Here is a 20713-nt window from a genome sequence, read left to right as displayed (position 1 = left end):
GACACCATTGAAGCTTAAGAGGCGATCAACTCTTTTAAAAGGGGCGTCTGCCACCATACAGTGTATGGCGGATGTTATCGGCCCGAGGAGAGGGGCCACATGTGGCCTATGATGCCGATCTCAGTGTTGCTGAATGCCTCGACATTGAGGCAATACAGCGACACCATTTAAGAAAAAAACGCGATCTAAGATTGCTTTCTAAGCTTGTTTAATGCCATGTCTTGCTTGGAAGTCATTGGACGTTCAGGGGTTAAAGATGCCCCAAATAGGGCATATGCACCTCCCAAATTTGGCCCCCAAACATCCAGGCCAAGTTATGCATGGATCTTGCTGAATACGTAGGGGGGTATACCAAGAACTATAAATTTGTCATTGGTCATTAAAGGTTTTTCTGGCATGTCATTGGTCTTTAAAGAGTTAATCCCTATTTTTGCCTACGATAGCTGGCTTTCGTTGCAGGACAGAAACAGTTGTACTTGCAATGTACCTCAGTGGTTTTTAAAAATGATATTTTAGTCGTGCACCCATTTTAGAAGTAGAATTGGTTTTTTTAATAATGTAGAAGCGTTTTCTGTTACATGTGATCAGAAACTGAGCACTTTGTGGGCCTGTGTTAACATTTACTATTCAACCAGTTAGCCATAAGGAATAGCATTATGCAGTTACATTTTCTTGTTTTTGCAGAAATATTTTGCGACATAAAACCATCCTACAACAAAATAACATGACATAGATATTTATAATATTTTATGATATAAAGGGCGTGCAAATACTTTGAAACATCTTGTCCCAGTTTATATTGTTTTAGTTTATTTCAGAAATCTGGTCCCAAAGATTATGACATTGCTGTAGCCAACAAATCTTCCACTTTCCACATAGACCTTCCTGAGATATTTAAAAATGTAACACTAAGTTGAATGTAAAATGGATAAATATGAATTCTATGCAACGAGAAGCGTGGATTTGGGAGTCACAAGATTTGTATTACATGTATATCATTATGGTTTGTGTCATAGGATAAAGGGGACAATGGATTAGCTCTGGTGGTTCTTCCTAAAATTATATAAAAATTGTAATTTGTCTTTAAGACACTTTCATTTTGCTGGCTTCTCGAGAGTGTATTCCATTGCCTCCTTTTGTCCCTTTCTTTTCATAGGCCATCTCCTCTTCTGGTTGGCGGGATACAAGAAGGCGGCATGTGAGTAGTATTCCAAACACTAGTGCATGTGCATATCGTTTCAAAGGATCTCCAACAAGCTGGTGGAAGAATAGGACAATAAGAACCAGAATGAGCAGGATAAAGTTGGCCACATCCCTCGGTCGTCCAGGAACTAGAGTTAGAACGATTCCACAGGCCAGTTCAAGTGAGCCAATGGTCTTCCGAAGAAAAACAGAGGTAATGCCAAGTTTTTTCAGTCCTGGGAGAGCCTTCACATAACTTTTATATGCTCTTTTCTAAAGACAAGAAAGAAAACAGAGTCAAGAAAGCACATTCCACTGTTTGTTTGTACTTCTGTGTTCACTTAAAAAATAGTTAACGCTAATTTAACCCCTTCGTGACAAAGGCTCATTTTACTTTTTGTACCCTTCGTGACAATGGCCGTTTTAACATTTCTGCGCTGCTCGTGTTTAGCTGTAATTTTCTTCTTTCCCGTTTACTGAACCCACACATATTAGATATTGTTTTTTCAGGACAAGAAGGGCTTTCTTTAGATGACATTGTTTTGATTGTATCATATTATGTACTATTAAAAAAAGTATAAAATATGGTGAAACATTTAGAAAAAAAAATGTTTCTAACTTTTAGTTGAAAAATCTTTTACTCATCTATAAAAGGTAATAAAAAAAACATGCTAAATAGATTCTACTATTTGTCCTGAGTTTAGAAATACCCAATGTTTTTATGTTTTTTTGCTTTTTTTCTGCACGTTATAGAGCAATAAGTACAGGTAGCGTCTGGTAATTCTTCCCCCCATGTGCCATTTCGGGTATCTTTGAACCCAGCCTATGCAATTTACCCCATCAAGTCATATATTTTTGAAAACTAGACAGCCCAGGGTATTCCAAATGCTAGTATTTTAACCCTTTCCAAGCACTAATTCTACCATCAGCCTTTGTCAAACTTTATGGTAGTAATTTTTTTTGCATTTGTTTTTTCACACACATTTTACTTCAGGTATGAATAAACAGGTTCTGGTATATGTCACTATCATAAAACACCCCAATATGTGTTTAGCAACATCTCCTGGGCACAGCGATACCTCACATGAATGATTTTGCCTGGCTGTTTGGGGGCAAAAGGGCCACATTTGGGGCATGTACATTTTTCAATGTTGAACTTTGGCATTTGGGGATCCACTGCCCATGCCCTATTTGGTACATCTTTCAGCCGGGCCATTTCAGTGTGCCCAATAAAGCCATATATTTTTGAAAACTAGACACCCCAGGGTATTTCAAATGCTAGTATTTTAACTCTTTCCATGCACCATATCTACCACCAGTCTTTGTCAAACTTTGTGGTAGTCATTTTTTTGCATTTGTTTTGTCACACACATTTTACTTCAGGTATGAATTAAAAAGTTCTCGTATATGTCACTATCACAAAACACCCCAATATGTGTTCAGCAACATCTCCTGAGCGCAGTGATACCCCACATGAATGATTTTGCCTGGCTGTTTGGGGGCAAAAGGGCCACATTTGGGGCATGCACATTTTTCAATGTTGAACTTTGGCATTTGGGGATCCACTGCCCATGCCCTATTTGGTACATCTTTGAGCCGGGCCATTTCAGTGTGCCCAACAAAACCACATATTTTTGAAAACTAGACACCACAGGGTATTTTAAATGCTGGTATTTTAACTCTTTGCATGCACACATTTTACCACCAGCATTTTTTCAAAGTTTGCAGTAGTATTTTTGTGTGTGTATTTTTCCCACACACACCTATGTTATGTATGAATTTACAGCTCCTGGTATATGCCGCTGTCACACAACACCCCAATATGTGTTCAGCAACATCTCCTGAGTACAGTGATACCCCACATGCATGGGTTTGTCATTTTGGGGGAACTAAATTTGGTACGTGTGCATTTTTCTAATTGGAAATTAGATGTGTGGCCATCCTTCCCCCCGTGTTAATTGGGACCTTGTTGAACCCGGCCAATTCAATTTACCCCATCAAATCATACATTTTTTAAAAGTAGACACCCCATGGGAATTTAATATGCCAGTATTTTAACTCTTTCCATGCGAGAATTGTTTTAAGCTAATATGCTAATTTTAGGACTTGCTCACAAAAATATATTTTTTATATATATATATATTTTTTTTTTTATTTTTGCCTTTTTAAAAAAAAAAAAGTAACATTTTTTGTTCAACTTGAAGGTTCCCCTGATGGTGACATCAGTGGGAAATTATTTTTACATTTTACTGTTTTTTTCAAATTATTATTAATTTTATTTTTAATTTATTTTTACTAATCACACTCCATTGAGCTCCATTGACTTCGGAGCGGTCACAGTCCATCCCAAGGTAAGTGTTTGGTGTCGCTGGATGCCTCTTTTAAAACGGATGTCCGCCGCCATACAAAGTATGGCGGATGTTGACGCCCCGGGGAGGGGCCAGAGATGGCCCCTTTGTGCCGATCATGGCGTTGCTGAATGCCTCGAGGTCGAGGCATTACAGCAACGCCGTTTCGGTGCAGAAAGCGAAAATAGATCGCTTTCTGCACCCGTTTAAAGACGTGCCGGCAATTGTCATCAAGGGGTTAAAGTCTGAATGTGAATACCTTCTTCTTAGTTTAACAGACTCAAAACAATTAATGCAACAAAAACATACAAAATAATAATACATTTGCAATAGGATGATTGCATTAGATTTTTTAATTCAGGGATGGTGGGGGCGTGGCTTTAGTTGTTTATACATAAACCAAAGAGTTCACTTACTTTTTCTAGCCACTGTATTTTTGTTCCCTAAGACAATTTTAGTAGTTTTTCCATGTTAATTCGTGTGAAAATAGCATGGAATTTTATGGTTTACATATCAGGACCTTAGCAGCATACCTGGGAACTCTCCGGGTTTGACCCGGAGATTGCCGGGTGAGCGCCGCTCCCCCAATCCTGCAGGTCGCGCGAGCGTGATCTTGACACGCCCTGCTCATTTTCCTTTAAATGGGAGTGTTTCCCGCTACCGTCAGGGGGACCGCCCACCAACGTCAGTGTGCAGTCCTGGCCGCGTCCCACAAGGGAAGGCTCCGGGTAGCCAGAGCCCAGAAATTCCCAGGTATGCTTAGCAGGTCTAAAAATTAAGTACAACCTCAGATGAGGAGCAAAACATGACATATTACATTGTGTCATGATTTATTTAACAAAATTAAAGCCTACATGGAGAAGCCATGTGTGAAAAAAAGCACCCATAGTGCTTCCATAGGAGTTAGGATACTAAGAAACAGACAGGAACTGCTAATCAAATGCTTTTGATTAATCGATCATCACCAAGTGTGACCATCTCTATAAAAGCCAAAGTTTTAGCGGTTTGCTAGTTTGGAGCATTAAGGTGTGTTTTAACACAATGCCAAGCAGGAAAGACGTCAGCAATGATCGTGGAGGAGCAATTATTGGGAAGGATTATAAAACAATTTCCAAACAATTTCCAGTCCACCATTCTACAGTAAGAAAGATAATTCAAAAGTGGAAAACATATAAGACAGTTGCAAGTGGACATCCCAGCAATTTCACCCCAAAGTCAGACCATGCAATACTTAGAGAACTTGCAAAAAACCCAAGCGTTACATCTCAGACTCTACAGGCCTCAGTTAGCACGTTAACTGTTAAAGTTCATGACAGTACAATTAGAAAAGTGGTTTGTTTCGAAGGGTTGCCAGAAGAAAGCCTTTTCTCTCTAAAAAGAACATGGCATTAGGCCGGGGCTTAGGTTTCCAAAGCTGCATCTGAACAAACCAATAGAGTTTATTCTGCTTTTAAAAGATTTCAGGCCCTTTTTGAAAAGATGTTTACCAGAAAACAGAATGCTCATATCAGATATATTCCTGTCTGGAGGGGGGGGGGGGTAGTGCAGGATTGGGCCATTGGCACCTCAGACAGATGGGGTCTAGATATGATTTCCAAACTGCACAGGCTGGAGCTCACTGGTTCTTCCCACATTTTTATGTGATCTAATACCTCTAGCACTTTGAAGAGGTGCTAAATTGTATGTTCCGATTCAGGACTATAAACAGAAGGAAGTATTGTTGTCTGTACATTTTTTCAGGAAATACTGTATTTGCTTGATTATAAGACGAGGTGTTTTTCAGAGCAATTGCTCTGAAAAATACCCCTCGTCTTATAATCGGGGTCGTCTTATAATCAGACCTCAAATAGGTCTGACTATGGGACTAAGATCCAGATCCCCCGCAACGCTGCAGGGGACCTGGATATTCCTGTCTCCCCTCTCCAAACCCCCCCACCCTCAACTTACCGGTGCTTCCGAGTCCCCGGTGTGTAGCCGGGGCAGCGTGTAGACGTCTACATCAGAGTTCCCCTCACCGGGGAATTCTCTCTGACACCCGGGGAAGGTCTGCGCGATGGACGCAGACAACCCCCTGCTGCTAACCGTACCTCCTTCCGGTTAGCAGCGGGGGTTGTCTGCATCCATCGGGCAGACCTTCCCCAGCTGTCAGAGATCAGAGTTCCCCTCACCGGGGAATTCTCTCTGACAGCCGGGGAAGGTCTGCCCGATGGACGCAGACAACCCCCGCTGCTAACCGCACCTCCTTCTGGCTGCAGCGGAAGTTGTCTACACGCTGCCCGGACAACACACCGGGAGTCAGAAGCACCGGTAAGGTTTTTTTTGGGGGGGGAGGGGTTAAATGGGAACATAAGGCATTTCTGTAGGCAGTGCTCTGTGAAATGCCTTTTAACCCCCTTAATGCCACTCTGCCTCCAGAAATGCCTTTTAACCCTCTATACGCCTCTCTGCCTCCTGAAATGCCTTATACCTCCCAATATGCCATTCTGCCCCATAATATGCCTTTTAATCCCCTAAATGCCAGAGTGGCATATAGGGGTATAAGGCATTTCTGGACGCAGAGTGGCACATAGGGGGTCAAAAGGCATATCATGGGCCACAGTGGCATATAGGGGGTTTAAGGTATTTATGGGGCAGAGTGACAAGCCTGGGGGCAGATGTGCATAACTGGGGGGCAGGCTGGAAAATAAAAGGAATTAAAAACAAAATATTTATTAAAAAAATTGTTTACATAGTTTACATGAATTAACATTTACTGGTAAAACTTTTTTCCTATAGGGTCGTCTTATATTCAGGCTTTTTCTTTTTTTCCTAAATTAATATTCAGATTTTGGGGGGCCGTCTTATAATCAGGGTCATCTTTTAATCGAGCAAATACGGTAAAAGGTGTTTATTCTCTAGTTTTTCCCATTTCAAAAGCCTTTAACCCGGAGGATTAAACACGAACAAAAATCTCAAATATGACTGTCAAGAATAGCTGTGTTTCTTCTAAACAGAAATGTTTTCTTCCAGGTAAAATTAAGAAGCTGGTTGACATGGCAACCTTGGTGCTTCAAAAGTGAAGGTGCAGTATCAGAACAATGATTTTGTTATGGGGTCTAATGACATCTTAATGATAGGCAGTGCCCCTCTTTCACATAAAGCAGTTTCACACCTTTATGTTAGAGGTGTGGGATCGCTCATCTGGTTTCCAGTTCCTATGGCAGTGAATTCCACTGTCAGGTGGTGGTTACCAAAGGAGAGACTCCACCAGGGAGTCAAAAGATGGTCTTTATCACAGAAGCAAGAAAGCACCTTGCCTATCAATTTCCTAGAGGTCCTGGCAGTATGGAAAGCTCTGGAGAACCTGGGCGTCCAACATGCGGCCCGCCGGACCTTGAGATGCGGCCCGCCGGACCTTAAGGTGCGGCCCGCGTGAGATCCGCCGGTAGGGCAACCGGAATCGCAGAATCGCAAGAACCCTGCGGCTTTCCTGTGGGTTGCTCGCGCACAGTCGGTGTCTTCTGTACCGCACAGCAGAAGCGGAATCCAGCGGAGTCATGTGAATTGATGTCACATCACATGACTCCGCTCCCATCCTGCTTCCACTGTTCGGCACAAGACAAGTTGCTCGCGAGCTACACAGTGGGAAGCAGCAGCCCCTGCGTAAGTCTGCGAGTGAGAGATCTGCAGTGCAGGTAAGAGGGTGGGGTTGTATGCGTGATTGGGGGAATTAATCTGTGAATGAATTATGTGTAAGTGGTGGGCATGGCACAGTGAGTCTGTAAGTGACCCCCATACTGCTGGCAGCTAGCCAGGTTTCAGCATGTATTGGCTGAGTTGGAATGATAGGAGTTTGATTGCTAACAGCAATCACAGTCCTATCATGCCAAATCAGCCAGTACATGCTGGAACCTTGGTATGCCTGGGCATGATAGGAGTGTGATTGCTGTTATTGTATTTTATTGTCCAATTTTGGTGTAATAACACCACACTTTTATTAACCCCTTAATGACAGCCCATACATGTACGGGCTCAAAATGCATTGTTTTCAATGGGTTTAGGGACCGCTCATTGTCCTTAAGGGGTTAAAACTAAGTAACACACTACTGCAAGTTGCCTTCTCTTGCTCCTTCGGCTCTAGCTAACCTTAATGCTCTCATTTCGGTGGACGAGGTTTCAGCTGCCCTAAAATGTTTTAAGAATTCGAACGCCCCAGGTCCCGACGGCTTCACCGCCAAATATTACAAATCTTTTGCTGCCTGCCTTCTCCCGCACATGACCGCGCTATTTAATACATTCCTCAAGGGGGAGGCGCGTCCATCCAAACTTACGCCAATATGGTCTCATTTCTTCAGTATGCCGAGTGACGCACTCGGGGAACCCCTCCAACCAGAGCCTTGGTCGGCTCTTCTCTGCAGATGCTGTCCTTCGGACGCTCTGACTTAACCAGCCCACCGTCTCATATTTCGAGTTTGTACAGCAGTCCATCTCGCCATTGCCCAAGTGTGGAAATCGGGAACTCCTGAGATACCTGCCGTTGAAGCAAAAATTTGGCATATGCTGAAGATGGAAAAAATCACGGCTTACCTGCATGACAAGTCCCATCTTTTTCTTCTCACCTGGGGACCATGGCTGAAGAAGTTCGGGATGTTCCCTGCGGCCATTTTGTGGATCTGATCTACAGCAGATGTCTTTTGTTCGGCTAGCTGAGGCTCTGAGGCTTACCTGCTGCGAATCGTCTCTTTACCCCTCCTTTTTTTTTTTTGCTTCTCCCCTCTCTTCTTTCCATGTCTTTCTTTCGTCTCCTGGCTCTACCCCCCTCTTATTCTCTGTATTTCTTTCTGTAGATGTTTTCCAATGATTACACCTGGCCCTGTTTCAGGCCCGCCGGTCTCGGCATACTGTGAGCTCTCTGTGCGCCTTTATGGGCCCTCATTAGTTAGGCGCTAACTCACGCCTATTGACATGGTGCAGTCTACTGTTTAAACTGGGGCTCTCTTATGTACATCCCCTCCTGTAACAAGATTATTTGAGATGCTCTGTTCTATATATTGTACCTGTTATGTCATGCCTGTTTTTGCGTTCCTCTGGAAATTATCTCTTATATTGAGAAAATAAAAATTACTTAAAAAAAAAAATAAACTAAGTAACACACTAAAACTGGACAAAAAATACAATAACAATATCAATTTATATATGATTGTCAACAGCAATCACACTCCTATCATGCCCAGGCAACCAGTACATGCTGGAATTTGCGTGTGCTGTTAACAATCATATTTATATATATATACACACATACACAATTTTGGTGTGTTACTTTTATTAACAGTGTGTTTTTTTTATTTTTAAAGATGGGGGGGTCCTTTTCTGTTTCCAGAATTTTCATTTTAGTGCATCCCTAGAATAAATAGAACTATTTAATTTTCACATAGACAGAGATAAAACGCCCTCCTGAATTTGTAGTTACGTCAGAGGATAAAATTTTCTAGGCCCAGAAATCAGTGAGATGCGTTGTAAAGGATTTTGTGTCATTTACTTTATTTCAATCTGCATGTCTTATTAAAGGCCGTTTTTTCTCTCAGTGAAAAATGAATGCGGCCCCCGAACATATACATTTCTGATGAAGTGGCCCACTGCAGGAAAAACTTGGACACCCCTGCTATAAGCTGTATTTTACTGCCCAAATGCTTCTGGGAAAAAGACAACTAAAGCGAATTTAAAAACGATAATTTTACCACTTATAATGCAACAATTTCCCTAGCAGCCTCTTTTAAAATATGTAGCAAAAAAATTTTGATGATACTTCTTTGCAGTGGGTAAAGTTAACACCACATAGACATCATATGAAGAGGTTAAATAATGCAAAATTAAACCTCCACAAGCTGGTTCTAGAGCACGCTAACCTGTCTAGCTAATTGCATAGCACAACCACAAGAGAGTAACGCACTAGGAGCATTTGTACATAATAAGTGCCTGGGCATGAGTTCCCATATACCTATATATGGTATATGGGAACCATTTTTCCTTACCACACACCAATTCAGGACACCGACATGTTGTCATGTGTGGCTAGAGGAGGGAGTGGGTGAGGTTGAATTCAAGAGTTGGCAGGGTTGGTTTGGGCATCTGCCCACCTTACCAAAAAAAAGCCACCACTCATCTTAAGAGTGAGTTAGCCACATGGGAACTAAAATGGAGGTCCATGGGAACTCCCCAACTGACCCATGATCCCCATTGCCATCCCAAGTTATTAAAAGAGCTAGGTGGTATACTAGCAAAACAGTTAACTGATTTATTTAACAAATTATTGGTAACGGGAGTCGTCCCAGGGCAGAGCAGTCAGGCAACTACAGGCCAGTAACTCTTACATCTGTAGTGAGGAAATTTATGGAAACTATGTTAAAGGACAGGATTGTTGTACTTCTGAAGTCACGTGGGCTTCAAGATCAAAAACATGGGTTTACCTCAGGAAGATCATTCCAAACTACATAGTAACATAGTAACATAGTTCATAAGGTTGAAAAAAGACCAAAGTTCATCAAGTTCAACCTATATACATATTGTGTCCCTACTGTGTTGATCCAGAGGAAGGCAAAAAAAACCCTTATGAAGCAGATGCCAATTGCCCCATACCAGGGGGAAAATTCCTTCCCGACTCCAAATATGGCAATCAGAATAAATCCCTGGATCAACGTTCTGTCCCTATTAATCTAATATCCATAACTTGTAATATTATTGCTTTCAAGAAACACGTCCAGGCTCCTTTTGAACTCTTTTATTGAGTTTACCATTACCACTTCCTCCGACAGAGAGTTCCATAATCTCACCGCTCTTACTGTAAAGAACCCCCGTCTGTGCTGGTGTAGAAACCTTCTTTCCTCCAACCGTAGAGGATGTCCCCTTGTTATAGATACAGTCCTGGGTATAAATAGGTCCTGGGAGTGATCTCTGTACTGTCCCCTTATATATTTATACATAGTTATTAAATCCCCCCTAAGCCATCTTTTTTCCAAACTAAATAACCCTAATTCTGATAATCTTTCTGGGTACTGTAGTCCTCCCATTCCCCTTATTACTCTGGTTGCCCGTCTTTGAACCCTCTCCAGATCCACTATATCTTTCTTGTACACTGGTGCCCAGTACTGTACACAGTATTCCATGTGTGGTCTGACTAGTGACTTGTACAGTGGTAGAATTATTTCCTTGTCGTGGGCATCTATGCCCCTTTTGATGCACCCCATGATTTTATTTGCCTTAGCAGCAGCTGCCTGACACTGGTCGCTACAGGTAAATTTACTGTTAACTAAAACTCCTAAGTCCTTTTCCATGTCAGTCGTCCCCAGTGTTTTCCCATTTAATACATATTCCCAGCCTGGATTTTTCTTCCCCATGTGCATAACCTTACATTTATCTGTGTTGAACCTCATCTGCCACATCCCAGCCCAAGCCTCCAACCTATGCAGATCCATTTGTAATCGTGCACTGTCATCTATTGTGTTAACCACGTTACAGAGCTTAGTATCGTCTGCAAAGATTGATACTTTACTATACAATCCCTCTACAAGGTCATTAATAAATATATTAAAAAGAATAGGACCCAAAACTGACCCCTGTGGTACCCCACTAGCAACAGTAACCCACTCAGAGTATGTACCATTAATAACCACCCTCTGTTTCCTATCACTGAGCCAGTTACTTACCCACATACACACATTCTCCCCCAGCCCAAGCATTCTCATTTTATGTACCAGCCTTTTATGTGGCACCGTATCAAATGCTTTGGAAAAATCAAGATATACGACATCCAGCGATTCACCCCGATCCAGTCTTGAGCTCACCTCCTCATAAAAGCTTATCAGGTTAGTTTGACAGGACCGATCACTTGTAAACCCATGCTGATATGGAGTCATACACTTATTTTCATTGAGATACTCCAAAATAGCATCTCTTAGGAAACCCTCAAACAGTTTACACACAACAGAAGTTAAACTAACAGGCCTATAATTCCCCGGGTCACTTTTTGTCCCCTTTTTGAATATTGGCACAACATTTGCTATGCGCCAGTCCTGGGGAACAGACCCTGTCACTATAGAGTCCTTGAATATTAGAAATAGGGGTCTGTCTATTACATTACTTAACTCCCTTAGAACGCGGGGGTGAATGCCATCTGGACCTGGTGATTTGTCTATTTTGATTTTTTTTAGGCGGCACTGCACTTCTTCCTGGGTTAGACAGGCGACATGTACTGGGGCAGTTATCTCATCCTGCTGTATATTACCTGGCATTTCATTTTCCTCTGTGAATACAGCAGAGAAGAATATATTTAATAGATTAGCTTTTTCCTGATCCCCGTCTATAACTTCTCCCTCATTACTTTTTAAGGGGCCAACGCTTTCATTTTTAACCTTTTTACTATTTATATAGTTAAAGAACATTTTGGGGTTTGTCTTACTCTCTTTGGCAATGAGTCTTTCTGTCTCCACTTTTGCTGCTTTTATCTGATTTTTACATATTTTATTTTTTTTCCGATAGCTTTTTAGTGCTTCCTCACTGCCTTCCTGTTTTAGTAGCTTAAATGCCTTTTTTTGCCATTTATTACCCCCTTTACATTTTTATTTATCCACATTGGTTTTCTCTTGTTCCTGACTCTTTTATTCCCATACGGTATGTACCTTTCACAGTGAGAATTTAAGATATCCTTAAAAATCTCCCATTGAGTGTCTGTACTCTTGTTTTTGAGGACATTTTCCCAATTTACAGTGTTAAGGGCTTCTTAGTTGATCAAACTTTGCCTTCCTAAAGTTCATGGTTCTTGTGGCTCCTCTAAGAGTTCCCTTATTGAAGGACAAGTTATAATGTATCATATTGTGATCACTATTTCCTAGATGCCCCCTGACCTGCACATTAGTTACTCTGTCAGGTCTGTTGGTTAATATTAAGTCCAGTAGGGCGCCCCCTCTGGTCGGGTCCTGTACCATTTGGGACAGATAATTATCCTTACTTATAGTCAGAAACCGGTTTCCTTTATGAGATTCACAGGTCTCTGTTTCCCAGTTTATGTCGGGATAGTTAAAGTCCCCCATAATAACCACCTCATTGTGATTTGCTGCCTTGTTTATTTGCTTTAATAATTGATCTTCTGCTGCTTCCATTATATTTGGTGGCTTATAGCAAACCCCGATCAGTATTTTATTATTTTTCTTTCCATATATTTCTACCCATAATGACTCCACATTATCATTTCCCTCACATATATTCTCCCGCAGTGTGGCCTTTAGGCTGGACTTTACATAAAGGCAAACTCCTCCCCCTTTTCGTTTTTTTCGATCCTTCCTGAATAGACTATAACCCTGTATGTTAACGGCCCAGTCATAGCTATCATCCAACCATGTCTCTGTTATACCCACTATGTCATAGTTTTCTTCAGACATTATTAACTCCAGTTCGTCAGTTTTATTGGTCAGACTTCTGGCATTAGTAAGCATACAATTTAGAGGTGTATGGTTTTTTTCCCTATGAAGCCTATCCCTATTGACTATTCTAACCCCTCCCTCCGCTCCACCCCCAGGTACATTTATAAGCCCCAGCTTTCTATCTACACTATCTTCCCCTTCTATATTGTAGTTTCCCTCCCCCCCTTTACCTAGTTTAAACACTCCTCCACCCTTCTGGCCATCTTCTCCCCGAGCACAGCTGCACCCTCCCCATTGAGGTGCAGCCCGTCCCTACCGTAGAGCCTGTATCCGACAGAGAAGTCGGCCCAGTTCTCCATGAACCCAAACCCCTCCTTCCTACACCAGCTTCTGAGCCACTTGTTTAGCTCCCTAATCTCCCGCTGCCTCTCTGGTGTGGCACGTGGTACAGGTAATATTTCAGAAAATACTACCTTGGAGGTCCTTGCCTTAAGCTTGCTACCTAAGTCCCTGAAATCATTTTTAAGGACACTCCGCCTACCTCTCACTTTGTCATTGGTGCCAATGTGCACCATGACTGCTGGGTCTTCTCCAGCCCCCCCCAGTAATCTGTCAACCCGATCCGCGATGTGCCGAACGCGAGCACCAGGCAGACAACACACTGTTCGGCGATCCCGGTCTTTGTGACAGATCGCCCTGTCTGTCCCCCTAATAATTGAGTCCCCCACTACCAGCACCTGTCTGGCCTGCCCTGCGCTCCTCCTTCCCTCCTTACTGGAGCAGACACCCCTCTGGTGGTCAGAGGCAGTGACTTGCTGCAGTACTGCTAACTCTGAACTAACATCCCCCTCATCTGCCAACCGGGCAAACTTGTTGGGGTGTGCTAGATCAGGACTAGCCTCCCTGGCGCTTTTCCCCCTACCCCGCCTTCTAACTGTAACCCAGCTAGCTGCCCGACTGTCCTGTACCTCCATCCCGCTATCCTCCCCCACCTCTACCCCCGAGAGAGCTTGCTCAGTGAGCAGCAGACTCCTCTCCAAGTTGTCAATAGATCTCAGTGTTGCCAGTTGCTCCTCTAGACTCAGGATTTGTGCTTCCAAATGAGCAACCCGCACACATCTCGCACAGCAATATGCACCCTCGAAGCGCTGATCAAGGATCGCATACATTGAGCAAGATGTACACCTGACCGCATTGTCAAACATGGAGGACATCTTGGCAATGGGGATAGCTCAAATAACTGGCAAAAACAGACAGTAAGGTGCAATATATATATATATAAATATATGGAATCACAAGGATTTATACTTTACCCTCCTTCTTGCTTTTTAACTCCTTCTTTGCTTGTAACTCCTCACTTAGAGATGTCACTTAGGAGATTCGCCCCAGCTCAGGATTCGCTTGTGTGTCCAAGCTAAATGCAACTGCAAAGCCAAACTAATCTAATTGATTTTTTTGATTGAGTGACTAAAGTAATTGATCAAGGTGGTGCAGTAGACATTGCGTATCTGGATTTAAATAAGGCCTTTGACACTGTGCCACATAGAGGACTAATCATTAAACTGCAATCTCTGAGTTTAGATCACAATATTGTTGACTGGATTAGGGAGTGACAGAAAACAGAGTGTTGTAGTCAATGGCGTATATTCAGAGCAAGGTCTTGTTACCAGCAGGATACCTCAGGGATCTTTACTTGGATCCATTCTCTTTAATATTTTTATTAGTGATATTGCAGAAGGTCTTGATGGAAAGGTATATCTTTTTGCTGACGACAACATGATTGATGTCCCTGAAGGGATAAGCCAAATGGCAAATGATTTGGGTAAACTGGAAAAATAGAGCTGTGGCAACTGACGTTTAATGTTGATAAATGCAAAGTAATGCATCTAGGACAGAGTATAGAATATTTGATACTGTCCTAACCTCAATGTGTGAGGAAAGGGATTTAGGGGTAATTATTTCTGAGGATTTAAAGGTAGGCAGACAACGCAATAGAGCAGCAGGAAATGCTAGCAGAATGCTTGGTTGTACATTTGTATTAGCAGTACAAAGAGGGAAGTGTTCATGCCATTGTACAGAGCACTGGTGAGACCTCACTTGGAGTATTGTGTACAGTACTGGAGACCGTATCTCCAGAAGGATATAGATATGTTAAGGAAAGTTCAGGAAAGGGCTACTAAAATGGTTCATGGATTACAGGATTTAAAAAAAAAAAAAGATTAAAGGATTTTAATATATATAGCCTGGAAGAAAGACATGACAGGGGATATGATAGAAACATTTAAATACTTAAAGGGGATCAACACGATAAGAGAACAGAGTTTATTTAACCCCTTCAGGAGCAGCATTTGCACACTGCGTCTTCCCTTGAAGACCGCAGTTTAAAAAAAAAAAAATATTTTAATTCCGTGCTCGTGATTCGCTTCAAAGCAATCACATGCACGGAATTGAGGGGGAGCGGCCGCTACAGATCGCTGGGGACACCCAGCGGTCAGTAGCAGCCGCCCCTCGCGATCCCAGCGTTCATAGCGACGCTGGATCGCGCATCATCGATAACGTACCTGGTATGTCCCAGTCTGGCGGTGACCTTTGACCAGGAAGTACCAGGTACGTCCTGGTCTTGAAGGGGTTAAAAGGAGAACTACTACCACAACAAGAGGATATAGTCTAAAGCTAGAGGGGCAAAGGTGGATGCACGGAATAGCCTTCCAGCAGAAGTGCAAGATGTTAATACAGTGAAGACATTTAAGCAAGCATGGGATAATGGTAAGCTAGATATAGGATAAGGGCAGGTACTAAGGAAAGTACTCAGAGGTTGGGCAGACTGGATGGGCCTAATGGTTCTTATCTGCCGCCACTTTCTATGTTTCTATGCCTGCAAAAAAAGAACAGCAAAGCAGTGATGTGGCACAGGGGTGACGGTGCCTCAAAATTGAGACCGAAGAGGCCAATTTTTACCCATAAAACACTTTTTAATCAATTGAATATACCAGTAGTTTTTTCATAAAAATGAATCAAGTTAATTTGTATATTGTGTTCTTTGCTTCTGTCAGAAACATTTACTACTGATATCATCCTTCTCTACTGAACCCACCCACAAAGGCAGAGCAATACTGAGAAGGTAAAGATGCCTTTTGTGCTTACATACCAAGTGCCCAGGACTACATGGATCAGGAGCCTGGCGTTAATAATCTGTCTTCATTACAGATACCCCTGTTACCTATGCGAAAGCGGAACAACATCTAAAATGATATGAATAACCCCGGGTTATATAATCACCCCCTTTTACACCTGAACGTGGTTTAACATGTATAGGAAGTGCTGCTTTGCTTTTATGTAGCATTTTGCAGACTTGTGGTTACATAATCCTTAGTGCAGAATCATATTCTAGTATGATATTAGTATAAACAATTTAAATAGAAATCTACTATAGCAGGGGCGTCCAACATGTGGCCCTTGAGGTGCGGCCCACGTGAGATCGGCAGCCAGGATCACAAGAGCCCTGCTGCTTACTTGTGGGAGGGTCTATCCTCTGCTCCAGTCCTGCTTCCTCTGTGGGGAGAACGAGGGAGGTCGCGCCCCCTGCTGAAGTCTGTGAGCGGCATCGAGAGCTGTAGAGCAGGTAAGGGGGTGGGGTAGGTTGTGTGAATGAGTATGTCTGATTGAGGGAATGAATCTGTGAATGAATGAATGTGTGTGTGTGTGTGATAGTATGGATGTGTAAGTGCTGGAACCTAGGCATGATGGGACTTTGATTGCTATTAGCAATCACACTCCTATCATGCCAAGTCAGCCAGTACATGCCGAAACCTGGCTAGCTGCCCCCCTTGTGTATTGATGCTTCCAGCAGTATGGGGTCTGCACCAGCACGTATTGGCTGACTTGGGATGATAGGAGTGTGATTGCTAACATCTAACAGCAATCTGCTAACAGCAATCACTGTCCCATCATGCCTAGGTTCCAGTATTTACTGGTTGCCTGGGTATAAAAAGAGTGTGTTTGCTGTTAGCAATCACACTCCTATCATGCCAAGTCAGCCAGTACATGCTGAAACCTGGCTAGCTGCCCCCCTTGTGTATTGATGCTGCCAGCAGTATGGGGTCTGCACTTACAGCCACCTTGTACCAGCATGTATTGGCTGACTTGGCATGATAGGAGTGTGATTGCTAACAGCAATCTGCTAACAGCAATCACAGTCCCATCATGCCTAGGTTCCAGCATTCACTGGTTGCCTGGGTATAAAAAGAGTGTGTTTGCTGTTAGCAATCACACTCCTATCATGCCAAGTCATATTGTTGATTTTTTTTGTCTAATTGTGGTGTGTTACTTTTAATAAGTGTGGTTACACACTAAAATTGGACAAAAAATACAATGCCCAGCCAACCAGTACATGCTGGAATCTGGGTATGTCTGAGATTGCTGTTAACAATCATAATATATCATTTTTTTGTACAATTTTGGTGTGTAACTTACTTTTATTAAAAGTGTGTGGGGGGGTCACTTTCAGTTTCGGCTAAGCGAACCCTGAATTTTCGTTTTTGGTCCCGAATTTTCATTTTAGTGCATCCCTAAAATAAATAGAACTATTTTATTTTTACTTTTCCAGAATCCTGAATTTGTAGGCCCAGAAATCCCAGAAATCAGTGAGAGGAAAAGTAAAGGTTTTGTGTCATTTACTTTATTTTAATCTGCGTATCTTATTAAAGGCCATATTTTCTCTCAGTGAAAAATGAGTGCGGCCCTCGCACGCATACAATTCTGATGAAGTGGCCCACTGCAGAAAAAACTTGGACACCCCTGTACTATAGTACCGCACAGACCGGCAATTAAAGAATTATAGAAATCAGACATGGGTGGTCAGACACATCACTGACAGTTTCCTTTGCAATCTGCTTGTAGACAAGAGTGTTTAATACATTTGTAAGTACATGTAGAATGTCTCTAGATCAGAGCAAGAATAAATTATTTCTACTCTCTTCTCTGAATAAAGGGACTCTCAGGGGCATATAGGACTTGAGGGGGGACACTGGGGGTGGTGATGGTATAGAGAACCATCTGGAAAAGTACAATGTATCGGACATGAAATATAATCAGTGGCTGGGTCTACCAAGACATTTATAAAGCAGGTAGTCTCAGGTTAATTGATCTGAGACAATTTTATCAATAAGGTATTCCGAAGCTTTGTCTGGGCGAACGGACATCACCAACAATACCGTCAAGATCGGCGAATTCAATCTGTAACAAAGACCGCTAGCTCGAGATTATAGCTGCTGTATTATTTTACGCTCCCGCTACACAGGGATGGAGCGGTGTGGACATTAGGGATCCTTAGTAGATACACTGATACTAATATATACTATATTATGACTGCAGTGTTTGTTTATGCAGGTGGTAAATAAATATTAATACACACTGATGTGACAATGCGCCACACGGAACGGCAGAGAATACAGAAAGCAGGTAAGAAAATATATGAAGAACTATTGAATGACACCGAGCTTCATTTGCAGCACTCCTGCCCATTTTAGAATTTTTTTGCTGTCACTAATCCGTTTAATCGCTTTAACTACCCAAGGTATCTTTTATCATAGTTCCTCCCCTCATCTCTCACCATTTCGCTGTACGCATCCTTGCTGAGCCTGGGAGTGAGTTTGATGGTTCCCATAAAGACGAAGAAAAGCCCAAGCGCCATTGAGAGGGCCACTATTGTTACGATGCGCGGGGACGCCATTGAGGTAGGGGCAGCTGACCCACTGACGGTGAGTCCCTTCACAGTGTGCACCCTCCTGCCGCCAGATCCTGCTTTTTGAAGACCTCACAGGCGCCTGCGTCTTCCATGTGTTGGTGCTGGTGATCGCGTGGTCCTAGAGCCTACCTGCTTTCACCTGCCTTTTCTCCATCTATAGCAGGATTAGGAAAGACGCACGACAGACATCAATGAGAGATGAAACGCGGAAATTCCAACACAGGTGCTAATAGTAAATTGAGCTCACGAGCATTAAATAGCACGAGTGATGACAAAACGACGTACATCCAAAGTAATTTATGATAAGCCAGTGTAATATGTATTCGTCCAGCAGCTATGGCTTCACATCAGATTGCCCCGCCTCTTTTGCGGTACTAGCATTCCTTATCGTTCTTGTACATGATTTAGAGCAATAAATCTACATTTCGCATGGCTGCGGTTTTAATTTTTTTATTTTTTGCCTTTCCAGCTGGGATTGTAGGTTATTTCAGCACGAAGAAGACATTTAATAGTCAATAGTAGTCGTACTGGGCAGTATTATAAAGGTAGAGGAGACAATGAAGAACCAGAGGAAGGGACATACTAAAACGAATGACAAAATGGAATGCCCATAGACTTTAATGGGGAGGAGTGCCCATAGACTATAATGGGGAGGAATGCCCATAGACTATAATGGAAGGGAAAAGAATAATTGATTTTGAAATAAAAGCTTAAGAAATAGCATTTAGACCTTTGGCACACATACTCCCTTAGAACACACACATGTGATCTAAAACTCAGATTACGTTGGATTATAGCTGTTTTCTATGGAATGACAGGTGAATGACAGTTTTGAGGGAATGCCCATAGGATATAATGGGAGAAAAAATAATATTGTTTTTTTAGAGAAAACCATATGACATATCATATAGATCTTTGGCACACATACTCCCCTAGTACAGGTATAGGTTCTAAACCTCATATTAAGTGGAGTTATAGCTGTATTCTATGGAATGACAGTATTGATGGAATGCCCATAGGATATAATGGGAGAAAAATCAAACCTGTTTTTCAGACAAAACCCTCTGAAATATCATATCGATCTTTGGCACATATACTCCCCTAGTACAGAGACAGGATCTAACACTCAGACTATGTGGGATTATAGCTGTTTTCTATGGAATGACAGGTGAATGACAGTTTTGAGGGAATGCCCATAGGATATAATGGGAGAAAAATGAAACTTGTTTTTTAGAGAAAACCCTCTGACATATCATATAGATGTTTGTCATGTATACTCCCCTAGTACAGTTATAGATTCCAAACCTCATATTAAGTGGAATTATAGCTGTGTTCTATGGAATGACAGGTGAATGGCAGTATTGATGGAATGCCCATAGGATATAATGGGAGAAAAATCAAACCTGTTTTTCAGACAAAACCCTCTGAAATATCATATAGATCTTTTGCACATATACTCCCCTAGTACAGAGACAGGATCTAAAACTCATATTATGTGGGATTATAACTGTTTTCTATGGAATGACAGGTGAATGACAGTATTGATGGAATGCCCATAGGATATAATGGGAGAAAAATCAAAACTGTTTTTCAGACAAAACCCTCTGAAATATCATATAGATCTTTGGCACATATACTCCCCTAGTACAGAGACAGGATCTAAAACTCATATTATGGGGGATTATAGCTGTTTTCAATGGAATGACAGGTGAATGACGGTTTTGAGGGAATGCCCATAGGATATAATGGGAGAAAAAATAATATTCTTTTTTTAGAGAAAACCCTCTGACATATCATATAGATCTTTGGCACACATACTCCCCTAGTACAGTTATAGGTTCTAAACCTCATATTAAGTGGAATTATAGCTGTTTTCTATGGAATGACAGGTGAATGACAGTATTGATGGAATGCCCATAGGATATAATAGGAGAAAAATGTAACTTGTTTTTTAGAGAAAACCCTCTGACATATTATATAGATCTTTGTCATGTATACTCCCCTAGTGCAGTTATAGGTTCTAAACCTCATATTAAGTGGAA

The 20713-nt window shown here is 42.0% G+C and overlaps 1 protein-coding gene across 1 annotated transcript; it reads right to left on the bottom strand.

Annotated features, from left to right (window-relative positions):
* Positions 1 to 1083: 1083 nt before the first annotated feature.
* LOC149282311 (putative acetylcholine receptor chaperone) lies at positions 1084 to 18656 on the bottom strand. Its single transcript, XM_089498384.1, has 2 exons — positions 18537 to 18656; positions 1084 to 1455 (listed from the first exon to the last, which is right to left on the bottom strand). The coding sequence occupies exons 1-2, from the start codon at positions 18654 to 18656 to the stop codon at positions 1084 to 1086; spliced, it is 492 nt and encodes a 163-aa protein (XP_089354510.1).
* Positions 18657 to 20713: the final 2057 nt, after the last annotated feature.

The sequence above is a fragment of the Sceloporus occidentalis genome, unplaced genomic scaffold (assembly GCF_023333645.1).
Source record: "Sceloporus occidentalis isolate IW3139 unplaced genomic scaffold, rSceOcc1.0.p SCAF_119, whole genome shotgun sequence".
In the NCBI taxonomy this organism is placed as follows: Eukaryota; Metazoa; Chordata; class Lepidosauria; order Squamata; family Phrynosomatidae; genus Sceloporus; species Sceloporus occidentalis.
The sequence above is the reverse complement of the archived record's forward strand: the minus strand, read 5'-3'. Positions and strand labels throughout refer to the sequence as shown.

What these genes read in the sequence shown, in the direction of transcription:
- LOC149282311 (XM_089498384.1), bottom strand. Translation starts at nt 18,656, where the DNA reads ATGGCGTCCCCGCGCATCGTAACAATAGTGGCCCTCTCAATGGCGCTT. An exon ending in AGGATGCGTACAGCGAAATG is followed by an intron (nt 1,456 to 18,536) that starts GTGAGAGATGAG and finishes TCTTGTCTTTAG; the next exon opens with AAAAGAGCATATAAAAGTTA.